Source organism: Ascaphus truei, chromosome 16 (assembly GCF_040206685.1).
Source record: "Ascaphus truei isolate aAscTru1 chromosome 16, aAscTru1.hap1, whole genome shotgun sequence".
NCBI classification, from domain to species: Eukaryota; Metazoa; Chordata; class Amphibia; order Anura; family Ascaphidae; genus Ascaphus; species Ascaphus truei.
The window spans coordinates 47,548,492-47,566,078 of record NC_134498.1 but is presented as its reverse complement, the minus strand read 5'-3'; the positions used below and the strand labels follow the sequence as shown (position 1 = coordinate 47,566,078).

Genomic DNA, 17,587 nt, shown 5'->3' with positions numbered 1-17,587 from the left:
AAAATAAATATTTTTTTGTAAGTTAACCCGTATTGCTGTTTTAAGTGCTCATATCTCCCCATGGGGGGGGGGGGGGGAAGCGATGTAGTTATAAAATAATAATAATAATTCGAATATTAGATGCGTTTTAAAGATCTTTATCATGTTATTGTGCTGCTTCACAGTAAAATGGTACAGAAGAGGTTAAAAGCATTGTCTCAGCCCAACGACCCCAAAATACTCTTATACTCATCTTAATGTCTGTACATTGTCCTTGCAACAATGAAACATAGAAAGGGAAATATGGACCCTGTTATCCTATTTCGCTACAGTATGGATTGTAAAATCCTACATTTGTCCCAGATATGTGACCTTTATTCTGTACTGTAGTTTCCTTGTGTCTGTTTCAAGCCTTTATAAATCACCTGACTGTATTTCAACCACCTCTTTTGCTGGACGGCCGTTCCATGTATCTGCTACTCTGGAAAACGTTTTCCACCTGAGTCTGCCACCTTCTAGTTTAAAGGCACGAAAGGGCTTGTTTCCTTAGGACTCGATTAGTCGTGAATAAGTCTTCCAATTACCAAGATACGAGGCTGCGTGACGTGGCGCCTCCTGCTCGTCCTGTGTAACATCCACGTGTGCGAAGCGGAAGGTGACCTGTTTCTGTTCATTCTGCAGGTGGCTTGCTTGCATGATTTCTTCGGGGAGGATGACGTGTTTATCGCCTGTGGACCAGAGAAATTCCGCTATGCGCAGGACGACTTTTCACTGGATGTAAACGGTAAGTCCATAGGTGAGATATATCCCAAGGGAAAAGATGGGGTTTTGTGTCAACGTGGAGAACCAGCAAACGCAGGGAACGTGGTGCGGAAGTTTCTTAGATCTGGTGCAGAAGCCTCGAGCAATCAGGTCCTCTCCGACTTCAACCCCACAGATTTAATTACCCCAAAGAGTAAGGAAAACAGCAGCAGTTTCAGACAAACGTTTAGACACCTGAGCAACTTCACCGCTTACTGATTCTATGACCATTCCCTTAACTCCTTCCTAACTTCAATTAGATTGTAAGCTCTTCGGAGCAGGGACTCCTTTTCCTAAATGTTACTTTTATGTCTGAAGCACTTCTTACATTTATGTGTTATTTGTATTATTTGTTATTTATATGATTGTCACGTGTATTACTGTTGTGAAGCGCTATGTACATTAATGGCGCTATGTAACTAAAGACATACATACATACATACATACATACTTCTCTTTTAACCATCTCCAATAACTTCCCCCTCTTACTCTTTCTATAACTGCTCCTTGAAAATGGTCTAATAACCAAGGAGATAGGTGTATGGAGTATACAGCTATAGGCTGTTTTGCAGTTGTCTCAAGTGTTTTTGGATGAAATATCAAGATTACTGCATTAGGATGCAGATGCAAACTCCAGTCCTCCAGGTGCCCCAACAGGCCAGGGTTTATAGATATCCCTGCTTCAGCACAAGTGGCTCAATCAGTTGGTCAGTCTTTGACAGGCCAACTCCAGTCCTCAAAGGCCACCAATAGATTAGGGTTTACGGTAGTGATTTACCGAGCACCGGGTAATTAATTACCCGGTACCCGGCTTTACCGGCACTTTTTCAGCTACCCGGAAATTACCCAGGCCCAACTGGATTGATGGGAAGAGCCTAATTTGAGGGTTTTTTAATTCTATCTCAAAACATTAAGGACTTTGCAGAAGGGTCATTTATATCAGTAGAATGTACTCATTCGGTAACTTGTCTTAGCAAATGTCCAGCAATGAGTATAATATGAATCTCTTCTGCCTCCCAGCTCTTTTGAAAACCCCATCTGGTAGCAAGGTGGTTATTTTAGTTTGTCTGTATGTTACCATACAGGTGTGCAGCAAAACATACAGAACAGTATTGTGGAGAAAATTGTCATATTGCTAAATTCCTTAAACTAGAACAGTGTTTTTCAACTGGGGTTCCTACGAATGGGTTCCCACGGCATCCCAAGAAGGGTTCCCTGCAATTCTCAGGTCATTTGAAAATGGTATCAAATACAGAAGAATTTACAATGCAACTGATGTCAGACACGCTATTAGAGAGGGTTGGGGTTCCTTACAATGCATCTGATGTCAGACACGCTATTAGAGAGGGTTGGGGTTTGTTACAATGCATCTGATCTCAGACACGCTATTAGAGAGGGTTGGGGTTCCTTACAATGCATCTGATCTCAGACACGCTATTAGAGAGGGTTGGGGTTCCTTACAATGCATCTGATCTCAGACACGATATTAGAGAGAGTTGGGGTTCCTTACAATGCATCTGATCTCAGACGCGCGATATTAGAGAGGGTTGGGGTTCCTTACAATGCATCTGATCTCAGACACGATATTAGAGAGGGTTGAGGTTCCTTACAATGCATCTGATCTCAGACACGCTATTAGAGAGGGTTGGGGTTCCTTACAATGCATCTGATCTCTGCCGCGCTATTAGAGAGGGTTGGGGTTCCTTACAATGCATCTGATCTCAGACACGCTATTAGAGAGGGTTGGGGTTCCTTACAATGCATCTGATCTCAGACGCGCGATATTAGAGAGGGTTGGGGATCCTTACAATGCATCTGATCTCAGACACGCTATTATAGAAGGGTCGGGGTCCCATAGGATCTCACAATATAATTATAGGGTTCATTAACCAAAAAAGGTTGGAAACCTCTTATCTAGAAGCAGCTTTCCTGAGGTTCAGTGTGAGAACCTGGCATTGTGCGGATAATTCTAAACTCTGCCTGACCTCACAACCAACTCCACCCCAGGAAATGTGAGAGCACAGCCCATTCTGCTGCCTGGCAGATTTCAGGCCAGCGGGGAGAGCAGAGAAATTACATTTTTATGCACAGTCTGATGGTAAAACATGACTCGCAGATTTGGGTCAGACAGCTTACTTTCAGTTGACCAGATGCCCGATTGCTGTGCACTTTTTACTCTGCTTTTGGTTTTCATGTGAGTCACAAAGCTTTTTTTCCTCCCTTTTCTAAATGGGCTGTTTATCTAAGTCTGCACATCTTTGGCAACACTAGTGCAGGAAAACAGCACCTGATTTATCAAAGAATCAAATTGAAAGCAGAGAGTTTTTCATTGGATAAATGTGGTGCACCTTTTGCACTAGATTTGCACTGGTTTTGCACTGGTTTTGCCCCAGTTACACCGTGGGAGACTTTAGGAACTTAGCCCTAAAGATCCCATTAACTATGAGATGCGTTTTTCAGAATCAGTCTCTTAGCATCAGTTTTACTACAAGAAGGATATTGTGGCCCATGTTAATTAAGCAGTGTTCTGCCCGAAAGCAGCTCCAGGTCCTGGAATACACCTTGCAGCCCTTTCAAGCCAGTAAACTGTAGTGGGTACTCTCCCAGCGCTGGAAGGCAGTGGGATGCTCGAGCATGGGGCCCCAGCTTGGGGGAGGTGGTCCGAAGTGAGTCAAGACCCTCCCTCCAGACTCGATGCACCTCCCCCAAGCGGTTACAGAGGCCCCCGCGCTCTTCACCACAACAATGAAACTGATTGCCGTCAGAGAGCGGGGCCGCAGTAACAGTGCAGCCCCCCTTCATCGACATCGAGGCGTCATGTGACACTGCGTCGGCATGGCGATGCATTGCCATGACAACGCGATGCTGCCACGTTAACCTGGGGGGCGTAGTTACACCAGCGCAGCAAGGCGTACTGTGGTAGAAGGTTGCAGACCGCGGCGCTCCGCTCTGACTCCGCTGTCCTTTGTGTTCTCTTCCCAGAGTGCCGTGTAATGAAAGGCAGTCCCGCCCCCACCGCCAAGCCCACCCCCAGCGCTCTGAAGAGTTCGGCCAAGAGCCCCGCGCCAATGCGCCGCAGCAAGTCTCCCGCTGATTCAGGTAAATAATGACCATGGGGGGGGGGGGCACCCTGCACGTTCTCATTTACCTACCTGCGGCCAGAGGTGCATGCTGTGCAATATATGGGGCCACTCATGGGGCCGGTATGTATACAGTATATATGTACGTGTGTGTTTTTATATAGTAAAAAAAAATACCACTTGTGAGCACATTCACATGTCTCAGACAGGTCTGCACCCCTGCTCTCCACCATTATCTCCCAGCATACAGTGCTTCCTCTGCAGTTAGGGATTCTGGGAAATGACAAACAAATGAGCACCCATTTAACCTTTTGCTTCAAATCCATTTTAATATGGACTCCCATGTAAGCATATGCCTGCCGTATTAAACAGCTTTTCAGTATATAATATATAGCTCGACAAATACACTCGCCTGATTGCCCGTGGCGATTTTATTTTGGCAGCTGGCGAGTAGGGCGGCCGGTGGCAGAAGAGGAGAACTGAAGACCACAGGAGCGGTACAGGAGAAAGAAAGCTGGCGGCAGGAGAAGAGGACCGAGGGCCACCATGTCAGCGGAGCGGGGCAGCAGGGGCGTTGGGCAGCGGCAGGAGAATAGCCGGGGAGGAGCTGCGCTGTAGCAGCAGCAGACACCGGAAGTCAGTAAAGACTTCCGGGTCGGACCACTGGGGGGCGCTCCTCCGCGGCTATTCTCCTGTGCCGCTCACATTGTGTCAATGCCCTTCTCCAGCCGCTGCCCGCTGTCTAACGCCTCTGCTGCCCTGCTCTTCTGACATGGCAGTTCTCTGCCCTCTTCTCCCGCTGCCAGCTATCTTCCTCTTGTGCCACTCTGCTCCCGTGGTCTTCAGCCCTCCTCTTCTGTTTCTCTGCTCCACTGAAGCCAAGTAAGTGAGGGTGAGAGCGGGAGGAGGGTGAGAGCGGGAGGGGGGTGAGAGCAGGAGGCAGGTGAGAGAAAGAGGGGGTGAGAGCAGGATGGGGCGAGAGAGGGAGGAAGGTGAGAGCAGGAGGGGGTGAGAGCAGGAGGCGGGTGAGAGCAGGAGAGGGGCGAGAGAGGGAGGGGGCGAGCGAGGGAGGGGGCGAGCGAGGGAGGGGGCGAGCGAGCGAGGGAGGGGGCGAGAGAGGGAGGGGGCGAGAGCAGGAGGGGGCGAGAGCAGGAGGGGGTGAGGTGCGAGAGCCGGAGAGGGACGAGAGCAGGAGGGGGTGAGAGTAGGAGGGGGTGAGAGCAGGAGGGGGTGAGGGGCGAGACAAGGAGAGGAACGAGAGAGGGAGGGGGCGAGAGCGGGGGGGTGAGAGCGGGAGGGTGTGAGAGCAGGAGGGGGTGAGGGGCGAGACCAGGAGAGGGACGAGAGAGGGAGGGGATGAGAGCAGGAGGGGGTGAGGGGCGAGACCAGGAGAGGGACGAGAGAGGGAGGGGGCGAGAGCAGGAGGGGGTGAGAGCAGGAGGCGGGTGACTCTATCTATCTGTACAGATGTAGTCAGACTTGCTGTTTGTGGCTCCGGGGCGAGCTGCAGTCACGCGACCACGGCGGTCCCGGAGGATTAGCGCTGCAGGGGGCCTGGAAGCAGGGACCCCCCACAGCGTGACACTCCGGAGACCGCACGCCTCGCTGCACCTGTCATGCGCAGCCCGTTCTACGGGCTCCGTGCCTACAACTGGTATAGATAGGTTGGTTGTTAGGGAGAGTTGGGATCTGACATGGATAAATTCAACCTTTCTCCATTTCACTAACCCCACCCTACATGAAGAAGGCAGAAGACATGAGACAGAGCACATCGACCTCATTCTCATTCCATGAATGAAACGCTTCTTTATCTCTGGGGTTCCTGGGGCTGATTTAAATAGGCGCTGGCCTGGCATTTATTTATCACGCCTCGGTGTAACGATGGCAACCCTTTTTATTCTTGTGTTACACGGCCAGCCGAAGCATGGCAGGATCCCCTCCCACCCCCTTCCCAGCACTGAAGGGGTTACAAATGAATCTCAGAAACAAGACGATGTAATCAGTGCGAGATGTTTTTTCGGGGGTTGTAATTTCATGCCTCCTTAATGGAGGAGACAAAAGTATTTCCACGAAGGCCGCGGCAATTATCCAAAGCCGATACAGAATGCCAATCCCAACCTCAGATTCCACTCCCAGGGGGTTTTAAAGATGGATGTGCTTGTGAGGCAGCAGATGCTGCTGCGTCTTTGTGATCCGCTACCAATAATATCCATGGTGTGCCATTAACCCTACCAGTGCTGGAGGGGGAAGGCAGTGCGTTGGTTATTCGTCCAGCACTTGCGGGGTTACACACTCGCCAGACACACGCCATTTGTTTTGTAGCCTCATTCTCGTCTTCCTTTTTTACAATGGAAAGTGGGGGTTCTGTGGGTGTTTAACCTCTTCACTGCAGTGTATTGCTCTGCAGGGCGCTCTGGCTAGGAGGGGGTTAATCTCGTTCTATGTTGCATTGCTCATGAAGCGACTAAAGCCGCAGGACAAGATGTTCCTTTTACATGTTGCAAATATGGTGCTTGTTCCAAAATAAAGGGTCTGGGCTGTTTTAACTCCGTCACAGCCAGAGGGCCCTGCAAAACATTACACTGCACAGTACTGCAAGCGGCTCTGGCAGCAGAGAGGTTAATGAAAACAGACGCTCCAAAGGACAAAAAGCCACATTTATCATCAGCAGTGATGAGTGACCTACAGCCACACGAGTAATTGTTTTCCCAGAAGAGCTGCAGAAAGCTCATTAACAGTCACAGGGAGAGAGGAGCTGTCAGCTGACCACTCCAAGATGTACAGTGACCAGATGGTTCAGGGTCACCAGTGACAGAATAATGACCATTCATTTCATTGCTGTATGTGGAGCATTGCAGGGCTCTGATTAGGTGCAGGGGTGCTCCACTCCAGTCTGTCCTCCCCCCGCCCCCCCACATATGTCAGGTTTTCAGGATATCCCTGCTTCAGCATAGGTGGCTCGATCAACCCCTGCATCAGCACAGGGGGCTCAATCTGACTTTAAAACCTGACCTTTCGGGAGGGGGGGGGGGGGGTCTTGAGTACCTCTGGATTAGGGTAAAAGGAAAGATGGTGCTGGGTCTCCTTGTAACGCCGTATACAGGAGGGGCTGGTAGAGTTTCTGAGGCTCTATCAGGATCTCCAAAAACAACTGAAATGCATCAATAAGCTACGGAAAGAATGAAATGTCAGGGATAGGAGTCATATCTCCAATCCGGTGTGTGGCAATGGCAGGGAAACGGGAGGAAGTTCTTTACCGAAGGTGTAGTAGGTACGTGGAAAGAGCTCCCAGCAGAGGTGGTGGGAGCAAATACATTGAAAGAATGGAATAATGTTTGGGATAGACACAAGGTTTGAAGTACCAAAAAATGTCCAAAGGGAGAATGGGCAGATGCGAGCCACACAAGCGTTATCTGCAGACGGTTAACTGCTTTTGTTTGTTGAAGACACCTGTTTGTTTTTTTAATTCTAATCATAGTCTGGCAAAATGCTTAGTAATGTTTCGTTTGGCATCGGAGTCAAGACAAAATATTATTATTTATTATACTATTAATATCATTGTTTGGCCAAAATCTGAACGGAGAAATACAAAATGACGCTAATAATGGTTAATAGGCACAATGTGGGCTGATGATTAAAATGACGAGCGCGGGTATTCAACCTTTAGAGCGGCCAAAGTTTTGCTCTTCTTTTCTGTGTGTGTTTTTTACGCTGATCTTTTACTTAAATGTCACAATCTTCCCCCGTAATCATGCCGCAGCTGCGGTGCATTTAACGGAGAGATTCCATGTATGTGCGGTGCTCTGTAGGTCTCTCGCCCTGTCCATTTGTGTACATGTCCGTGGCATTGTAACGCCAGCTTGCCTAAGTCTGGCCCCCAGCAGCCCCGTGCATGGAGAGCTCACAATGTAAATACCAAGAAATGTCAGAGATTTCGGCGTTGTCGTGGGATTTAACGTGCTGTGAAAGCTGAAGCATTGCAGACTACAGAAGCACAAAAACCTAAACATCTGAAATATGTGTTGTGACAAACGCCAAAGGGGCAGACGTCTCTTTAACTCCTGCCAGGAGTCCCAAGGTACTGTAGCACGAGTTAAAACAAACCCACTACACCAGATTTTACTCCAGTGTCCAGCTTCTGAGTCGTTCAAGGAACATTCTCACCTCCCAGCAGTAAATAAATGGCAGGGCAGTCGCAATGCAAACTGTGACGTTGCAGTTATCTAGAAACTAGCGGTGACCTGGGGTGGCTAGTTGCTTGTTCTGTTTTTGACACCCTATCCCACGTGAGGTTGGGCTGTTACTATTTAGTAAGCAGCGCTAATCCCTAAGGCACCTTCCTGCATGGCTTGGTATATATGGCCCTATAAAGCCTGTTCAAGTGAATGGGCAGGAAGGGGTCTTCCAGCATGGGTAGGGTGACCAGGCGCCATCGGCACTTGCCGACCAGGTACGCGCTGTTGACACTTGCCAGCTGCTCGTGCGCATGCTCCGATCGCACATGTGTGACCGGCAAACGCCGTTCACGTATGTGTGACATTTGTCCTGTTTTTTGCCGGGGCAGATATGGTCACCCTAAGCATGGGAGGCGTTTTATGGACTAGCGCTGCGTAGTAAATATGTCCCCATACGTAGAGGGAATGTGCACCATGTCTATGGCCCTTATTCAGTAGGTTGTGAAGACATCTTTCCAGCGCTGGAGGAGAGTTCAGCTCTACTCAAAGGGGTCTTACATCTTCTCAAGCACAGGGAAGCAGCTTCACAACATCATGGATAGAGAGTCTGCAATAGAATATAAAAGCTACTTCTGTCCCTAGCAATCAGAGTCAAATATGGGCCATGTTTTCTAAGCTGTGCTACTCCAGAAGACACCTTCTGGACCATGCACTTCAATCACTTTCAGCAGTTGAAGGAGTCTTGGGGAGTAGAACTGTACAGAACACATGTCCCTATGTGCCCGAGGGGAAAGCACTAGAAAAGCACCAGTGTTCATGCAATTAATTGAAATCCCCCCTAAAAGGAATGGGTTTTAAATAGAAGCTCGTGTATTAATATCTTGTGTCCTTCTGTTGTATGGCAGCTAATGGAACATCCAGCAGTCAGCTATCCACACCCAAATCCAAGCAATCTCCAATCTCCACCCCGACCAGCCCTGGGAGCCTCCGCAAGCACAAGGTATTATGTTTCTTATCCTTACTCTTGGCTTCAAACACCTGGTTTCTTGGTATACGTTTGCCGTGCACAACAAGGAGCAGCTCAGTGAGTCAAGTGGCTCAGTGTGTAAAGTGGCTCGTGGCTCAGTGAGTAAAGTGACTCAGTGAAGGAGCAGCTCAGTGAGTAACGACACTGACTGATAACAATAGCACTTAGTTTGATTCATGGGATCCTGGTACAATTCCCGGTGTCGGCTCCTTGTGACCTTGGGCAAGTCACTTTATCTCCCTGTGCCTCAGACTCTCCCCCCCCCCAAAAAAAACAGATTGTAAGCTCATCTGTGTCTGTAACAATCCTATGTGTTGCGTACTGCGCGCTATACTGTCATTGTGACGCGCTTTGCGTCCCATTGGGAGAAAAGCGATATATGAAATTATGTTATTATTACTACCAAACTTCTATGTGGGGTCCGGTTAACTCCTAATCAATGGTAGGAACAAAACTAGCGATACATCCTACAATGTCATGTAAATAAAACTGAGGCTTCGGAGAAAGGAAGACAGAAATAGGCACAATATTAATATCAAACATTATTTCTTAGTTATCTGGCAATAATGATCCCTCAGGGTTTATTGTAAAACGTCAAGCTGTATTTCACCAAACAAACCCGTCTGTGCTTTTGAAGGTGCCTTTTTCTTACTCAGTTGGGTAATGAAGGGATATTTAGAAGGCGTTTAAACATGGTCTTCCTTCATGCCTTTTTACCTCTGCTCTTCACGTGTGTCTGCTCCGGCCTCAATGTCATATTCACATCGGTTTTAACATTCTCTAACCTGTAAGAGAAGAGCCAGCAGAAATTCTGCACCCTCACAAAACATTTCGCCAAGCCCTAAAGCACTAATAATGTCGACAAATGAGTAAATATCGCCAGGCAGCGTGCAGAACAGCAGCATATATATGTTCCGCAGAATTGGACAGCAACATTTCGTCTAGCCGGAAATTTTGCACAAAAAGAAGAATAGAAGGGGCCCTGTGGCGATTGTATTTTGCTTCCGAGTCTTGTATGTTGGTGCAGAAGCAGGGGGGGCGGGTGGGGAGAGGGGGGGCTATGTGGTTGCGTTTCCCTGGTGCGGCGATCGCATTGTGAATTTTCTGTGACTACTGAACGAGACACGACAGGACGCGCGAGTGCGCCCAGAAAACTTTAACACCTCCTCTAACTGCTCCTACAATCACCCCCCAGTCACAATCATCGCAAGTGACACAAAGCGTGATGATGATGATATATTGATGCAAACTCAAAGTACATTGGTCTGAGTAACCACGCCCCCGCCCCACCCCCCCAAAATGCAGTCGGGCCCCAGAACAAGTAAAAGGGAATCAGCAGCGAGTCTTGTACATACGGTCATATAAAAGCTGACCACAAATGTGGATGGTTCAATATATAGAGATCAATAAGCATTTTGATTAGCAGATGATTTTAACATGAGATTGGTGTTAGAACTTGACACAGTGTACATATTAGTCATGCGAATCTGACCAGCAGGACAGTGGTGAAAAAATTGTAATAGTTAGTTGGATGATATACGTCCCGCAGACCCCCATGGTTTGTAGGTAGTGGGAAAATATTGCAGAACTACCCATACCTAAATAAGCAAGAAAGCCCGGCACTTTTATCAGCGTGTTGAATTGGTATGAAGTGCTTCTTACTTTAAGCAAACTTAAGTATATGGCGCAGCCTTTAAAGCGGCAGACCCGGCAATATGCTACATGTGTATTTTATTTTTAATAAATCAGTTTAGTACTATGAGAAAATACTTGTAGCATTTTTTTTAAAACCAACTCCAATTAACCTTTTTATTGTATTGTAATGTAACAAGCATTTCTTGTTTCCATAGCAACCATTTACAAAGTCACACCCTTTCCTCTTCTGAAACAGGCTCTGGCACACCTCTGTTGGAGCCCTGCCCTCTCTCTAGCAGTGCACCAATTGTATCTAGTGGCTGCCTGGTCACATGATCTTCCCCACAGAACGTTGCATCTTTGGTCCACTTCTGCTGCACTGACAGCCATTTAGTGAACCCCCTAGCCAAATGTAAAGAGAACATTTATTTATTTTTAAACTGCAGCTTAGCCTGCTGCTTTAAAGTGCAACGACCCACAACCCAGGGTTCCCTGGGATTCTTCGGCAGAGGTGGTGATGATAGTCAATCCACCTCAGACGCCCCCAACCATCCACCACCCACTCCTTAATTACTTCATTAGTAAAGGTGCATACTAATTATTTGGGGCTCTGAACCCAGCTTTTCTAATGGAAGTCTTGCTCTTGATGCTAAAGGATTTACACAATACAGAGTACCTTGTTACATTGTATTAGTGAGCGATTGTTATACGTTGTTATATAGAACAATGGCAGGAGTTAGAGGAGAACTTACACTATTAGCACAGGATGTATCAAGCTCTGTGTCTCGTCATCGTTCTCCCAAAGTTAGTGGTTGCAGAACACTATGGAACTGAAGTAAACCCCGCGTGAATAAAGACTGTGAAATCTGAAACATATATGTACATTGTATGTATTGTGTTCCCTGGAGTTAACACGTTGCTCTTTCATTTTCCTTTACATAGGATCTGTACCTGCCCCTGTCTCTGGATGACTCCGATTCCCTGGGCGAGTCGATGTAAAGAGTTCCATTGTAAATAGTGTGTCCCCGGATCACACAGCAGAAAGAAGCAGACCTGACACACTGGTGCTCTCTTAACCAAGGACACACTTACAGCCGTCACCTTTTTTTATTTCTGTGATTTATCGTTTGTGCCATGAATCCACGTGTACCGACCTGACGGGGGGTAGACTGATACTGTTTTATAGGGGGGTAATGAAGCAGGCTTCAAAATTATGTTATGCGAGTGTGTGATTTCTGAGTTGTTTCTGATACACAACCTGGAGTTTTGATCGGCTGTTGATGGTGCCAATAAAACAAACCAGATAATTGACAGTCATCAATAGCCATTTGCGTGCATGGTATTATTTTAAAAGTAACTTAACAGTCAAATACACAGCCAAACAAATAACTGCAGTGGGGGATTGTTTTTGATTACGCTTCTCACAACTACCCCTGTGCTTCTGGGGGTGCCAGAGATGATACTAATCAAGGACATTGTAAACTGGTCACAATGAAGCTGTGTTGATTGTGGGTTTCTACTTCTAGCTACAACTGGAAGGAGAGATCAGGACGCTCTATTATCTTGAATCATCAAGACGGGGGGCAATTTAAAGATGGCCGTTCTAGCCAATGCTCAGCTCCAAAACTGGACTAAAACCGGTGCCGTTGAAAGGCGACTACAATGCATTATTAATTCTAATTTGCAGAATGGCTGCAGCTGGGCAATCTTTATATAAAAAAAAAACATTTAAAATTTGTATTCCTGTGATTACATCCAGGCACCCCGCTGTTAACATTAGAAAGAGATACTTAGCAAATCAATACATTTGTTTTGGGAGGAATTTTTACATAGATAAAAGGAAACCCTTGTAAATTCCAGGTTTATAAATCTTGCCAAACCAGGACTGGCTGAGCCCATTCAGATGATGTGGAGCCAAATGGCTACCGTATTCTCTCGACAATTTAAGTCTCCTCCCTCCGATACTCCTGCCCCAGTCCTGCTTGTCGCTGGTCTGATTTCACTCTCGCACTAATCATGATGCAAAGCGAATAATGACACCCCATTTTAACAGCAGATGGCCAACATGTTTGTGTCATTTGAAACAAAACGGAGGGTTATTAATCAACTCTTGTATTTACAGACATTGATGGTGATTTATATGCTGGGGTATTTTATGAGGAGGTGCTGCAGCCAGAGTATTAATCCCTTCCTACTCTCAAGCCAAGTTTGTGATATCGTTTGTACTTTGTCTGTGGGCTTATCAAATATTTGAAGATAATACCAGATATCTTGCAGCTGAAGTGGTAATATTTGATGGTAATCCTAGTTTTATCAGATACAGTAACTAAGCTTTAACACGTATGTGTAAACCGTGGTCAAAGTGTAGTATTCATTAAACTGCGATAGTGCCGATGGGGGCATTATCACCATACGATGCTTCCGATTGTCACTATCGCAGATTAATGAATAGCCTCCAAACGATTATACATTTATTAAGCAGGGAGGAAACTCTAATTTGACCATAACATATTTTTACTTGGAAAAACAAAGGGTTACATGTTAATTCAAATAAATCATGTGTTCTGTAAATAAAAAGAGAAACCTATACGTTTCTCAATAAAAAAAAAAAAAAAGACAAAATAGTGGTACCCTGGGGTTGTAAATGAAAAGTAGTATCCCCCAGTATCGGGACACTGAATATTGGGGTGTAAGGAGCGTATTCTTTCAATCAGACGCTTTTCTGAAAATCCTCTTCTTTGTCAAATACACTCTCTCCATTCTGTATCGCGAGATTAGCGGAGAAGGCAGCTGGGTTACCATGAAATAATATCACCAGGAAACCACTGCCTCGGTCTGATAGCAAATAGCTGTAACAAGACGCCCGAGTATTACTCACAAAACCCGCAGACTGAGTGCTAGAAGCAATGGCGGGTGTAGTGGGTGTGGCCCCGAGTGCCTTATTGCCCCATTAGTGAAGTGTAATGTTGCAGCATAAAAACAATGGATTAACACCTGAAATCACGGTTAAATAATACCTCTGACCTCCCTAAGGGAATGAAGGGGATGTTAACATTTAGGCCCAAGCCTTTACTGTGTTATATAGTATCTGTCTATCTCAGGGGTGGCCAATTCCAGTCCTCAAAGGCCACCAAGAGGTCCAGTTTTAAGGATATCCCTGCTTCAGCACAGGTGGCTCAATCAGAGTCTCAGTCGAAGTAGGGATATCCTTAAAACCAGACCTGTTGGTGGCCCTTGAGGACTAGAGTTGGCTACCCCTGTCTATCTTTTCCTTCTGCAGTCAGTTCTACTTGCCTTGTAAAAGCCAGTCCTGAAAACACGCTGTTTTCAGCTTTCACAGCATTTTATATTAAGATACCAGGATCAGGTTTTTTTTTTATAATCCTTTGTCTGTTTTTCACAGTAGATATTCAAGAACGTACTTTTTTTATGAACTGGTTGTTTTCAATTGTTAAAAAAAGCATGTTCAGAAACTGTAAAATGTTTTTTTTGGGGGGGAAAAAACAAAAAACTTTTTACACCTTTTACTAACAGAAAAAACAACAGAAAAAAAACATTCACACAAACACAGACCAAGGCTGAGAATTTTTTTTTATTTTTAGGTTTTCTATATTTTTTTTGTAATGTTATATTTCTGATTTAGATATTAGAATAATTTATTTGTACTTTCTCTACCCATTTCAATTTGTGACCTATTATTATAAAGCTACGAGACACCGCTTAGCTTTGGCTCTCACGTCACAAACACCTTTTCTACAACGCATCCTCGAAGGCCACCAATAGCTCAGGTTTTCAGGATATCCGTGCTTCAGCGCAGGTAGCTCAATCAGCGACTCAGTCGAAGCCACGGTTAGTGGCCCTTGAGTGCTGGTGCTGGCTACCCCTGCTTTAGTCAGTCTGGGTGTAACCAATTACTTGCGGCATTCTTACATTTCCTAACAAGCGTATGGGTGTGTATCAGTGTGTATGGGTGTGTATGGGTGTGTATGGGTGTGTATGGGTGTGTATGGGTGTGTATGGGTGTGTATCGGTGTGTATCAGTGTGTATGGGTGTGTATCAGTGTGTATGGGTGTGTATGGGTGTTTATCAGTGTGTATGGGTGTGTATGGGTGTGTATCAGTGTGTATGGGTGTGTATGGGTGTGTATCAGTGTGTATGGGTGTGTATCAGTGTGTATGGGTGTGTATCGGTGTGTATCGGTGTGTATGTGTGTGTATCAGTGTGTATGGGTGTGTATTAGTGTGTATCAGTGTGTATGGGTGTGTATCAGTCTGTATGAGTGTGTATCAGTGTGTATCAGGGTGTATCAGGGTGTATCAGGGTGTATGGGTGTGTATCAGTGTGTATGGGTGTGTATCAGTGTGTATGGGTGTGTATCAGTGTGTATGGGTGTGTATCGGTGTGTATGGGTGTGTATGGGTGTGTATCAGTGTGTATGGGTGTGTATGGGTGTGTTTCAGTGTGTATGGGTGTGTATGGGTGTGTTTCAGTGTGTATGGGTGTGTATCAGTGTGTATCAGTGTGTATGTGTGTGTATGGGTGTGTATCGGTGTGTATCAGTGTGTATGTGTTCTGCTCAATATAGAACACCAGCATTACCAATATTTCCCAGTATATTCCGATGTTATCCGGATGTGTGGATCTGCTTCCCAGTGCAAACTTTGCATTGCTGAATGTTCTGCTTGGAAGAGACTTACAGATTGTTTAAAGGGGTAAACATAGCAGCAGAAAGAGGCTCAGATTGGGATAGCTTCCCCTTAGTGTGTGTGGGATGTTATTCCTCCGGAACTCTTCCTACTCACAATTCCCAAATCACACCGACATGCCGGGGAATAGTGGAGCAAAGTGCCTTGATACATTGATGCAAGATGAAGACGCCTCTCTGCATCAGTTTTGCTCCAGACTTGCCTTGATGCACCGAACGCGCGTGTGTTAGAGAACACGTTACTGAGTTACATAGTTGTTGGATGGTGGTTACATGGATGGACGGCTTGTGTATGACAGTGAGTACTCTTTCTTATGCTTTTCGGTACTACGTTTGGGATTATTGAACACGCGGTGTGATTGGAGGATTCCAAAGGATTCTAATCTTTCTTTTTAACCCCTTTGCTGCCAGAGGGGGTTATGCATAGCTGTCAGCAAAGAGCAATTCAGCAGCATGTCCCCCCAGCGGTGCGTGTGTTGATTGATTAATGAATGTCTGATCTAGTGATCTAATTATCTGCCTGCTGCCCGTGTTGTGAAGGACAGCTGCTGTATACGCGCGGGTTGCTCCCTGTGTCACTTGCAGCTACAGGATGTTATTACGCGGCTTCTCTTCTGGTTTAATGGACAGGTAGATGTTGGTGGTTGTGCAGGAACAGGAATGATGTCGGGGTTTGTTTGTTTGGGCTCTATACAGATTGTCACTCTGAATAACATTATTGTCCTTTGTTACAGATTGGTTTTTAATTTTGTCATACATCAGAGGTGGCCAACTCCAGTCCTCAAGGGCCACCAACAGGTCAGGTTTTCAGGATATCCCTGCTTCAGCACAGGTGGCTCAACCAGTGACTCAGTCTTCTACTGCTGACCCCCTGCTTCATACCGAGCTAATTAAAACACATAGCTCTGAATGCTCTTTTAAAGTTTCAAATCTGGCCCCATTTCCCTATTTATTTGGCGGAAGGAAGTTAACATATTGTTACTATTGTGACCTTGAGAAGATTCGCCACTTGAGTAGGGACGGGAGGTGTTGACCAAGGCAAAACTGGTGCAATTCTGGAGCAAATAAATGCACCAGATGTTTCAAAGAAAAAAAATCCTTTGCTTTGAATTGTATTTTTTCAATACATCAGTTTTTTGCCTGCAGAATTGCACCAGTTTTGAGAAATGGAAACGGTGTATGAAAGGTTCCCACCTGCCACAGTGCGGAGAAAAAACAGCCCCAGATTTAGCAAGGAAAAACATTCCTATATCAGCCCATGGGCTTTTCTTGTTTGACTTGGCTGTTTGCGCTCAGGTTTTTCCCTGCTTTGCATCCAGGAGAGGTTGAGAAGCGATTTTCGTTGACACAAACATTACCCCCAATGCTTTTACCTTTCTGATGAATCGGGTGCAGTTTTTGCAGCTGTGAGAGTTTGAGTTTAGGAAAATATCAGTATTCTTCTGTGGCTACAAATGTTGTATAACGGGGACATTTCCACTGGTAAACTTTCTCCCATAACCATGTTATGTTCATTTACCTGCAAAGAGCACATACATCCCTTGGTGCATATAGGGCCCTACAGGGTCCCAGACATGTCTAATCTCAAGAAGTTTAAAGCAGCAATCCCTCCAAAATATAATACTGATTTTGACAGTATATGAATCAGGGAGGTCTTCCAGATCTGAACCCTATTTTTATTCAGCTCCAGGGACCCCTGGCTTCCGAGATACTGGTGAAGTTACCTGCATTATTTCCAGGCTTCTCCGGGGGGGATTTAAATGGTCGTCAAATAGGAAGCCAGAATGGATGAAGTTGCAGCTTCCTATTGGCCTGCGGGACAGGCGAGATTTAAAAGGCCATTTTGTTTCTCCTGGAGGGTACAGGCATTTTGGTAACTTCCCCCTGTAATGATCTCGGAAAGCCCAGGTGTCCCCTGCAGCTTAAAACAACACGCTTCTGCTCCAGAGGAATCCCTGGTTTTAATAAAGACAGCTGTGTCTGCTGCTTTACATCTACGGAAAACCTGCTGTGGTAACAGAAGCATAGAACCAGTTTGATATGGACCCTTACCCAGGGAGTCAAAACTGAAACAGAACGCAGGCTCGGCAGAATTCGAGTCACACCCCGGGTCATGTTGAGATTGGTGGACAGGTACAGGTAGTCCTCGCTATCCAACGTTTCACTTTACAACGAATGGCATAT

General features: G+C 46.0%; 1 protein-coding gene across 2 annotated transcripts in view; it reads left to right on the top strand.

Moving 5' to 3' along the window:
• Nucleotides 1-13,825, top strand: part of DCX (doublecortin) — a 58,066-nt gene extending 44,241 nt beyond the window's left edge. For both annotated transcript variants that reach the window (XM_075573477.1, XM_075573476.1), the window contains exons 4-7: nucleotides 661-763; nucleotides 3,763-3,879; nucleotides 8,941-9,035; nucleotides 11,640-13,825. In XM_075573477.1, coding sequence (XP_075429592.1) covers nucleotides 661-763; nucleotides 3,763-3,879; nucleotides 8,941-9,035; nucleotides 11,640-11,696 — 372 coding nt within the window. In that variant the 3' untranslated portion in view covers nucleotides 11,697-13,825. The remainder of the gene's footprint in view (nucleotides 1-660; nucleotides 764-3,762; nucleotides 3,880-8,940; nucleotides 9,036-11,639) is intronic.
• Nucleotides 13,826-17,587: the final 3,762 nt, after the last annotated feature.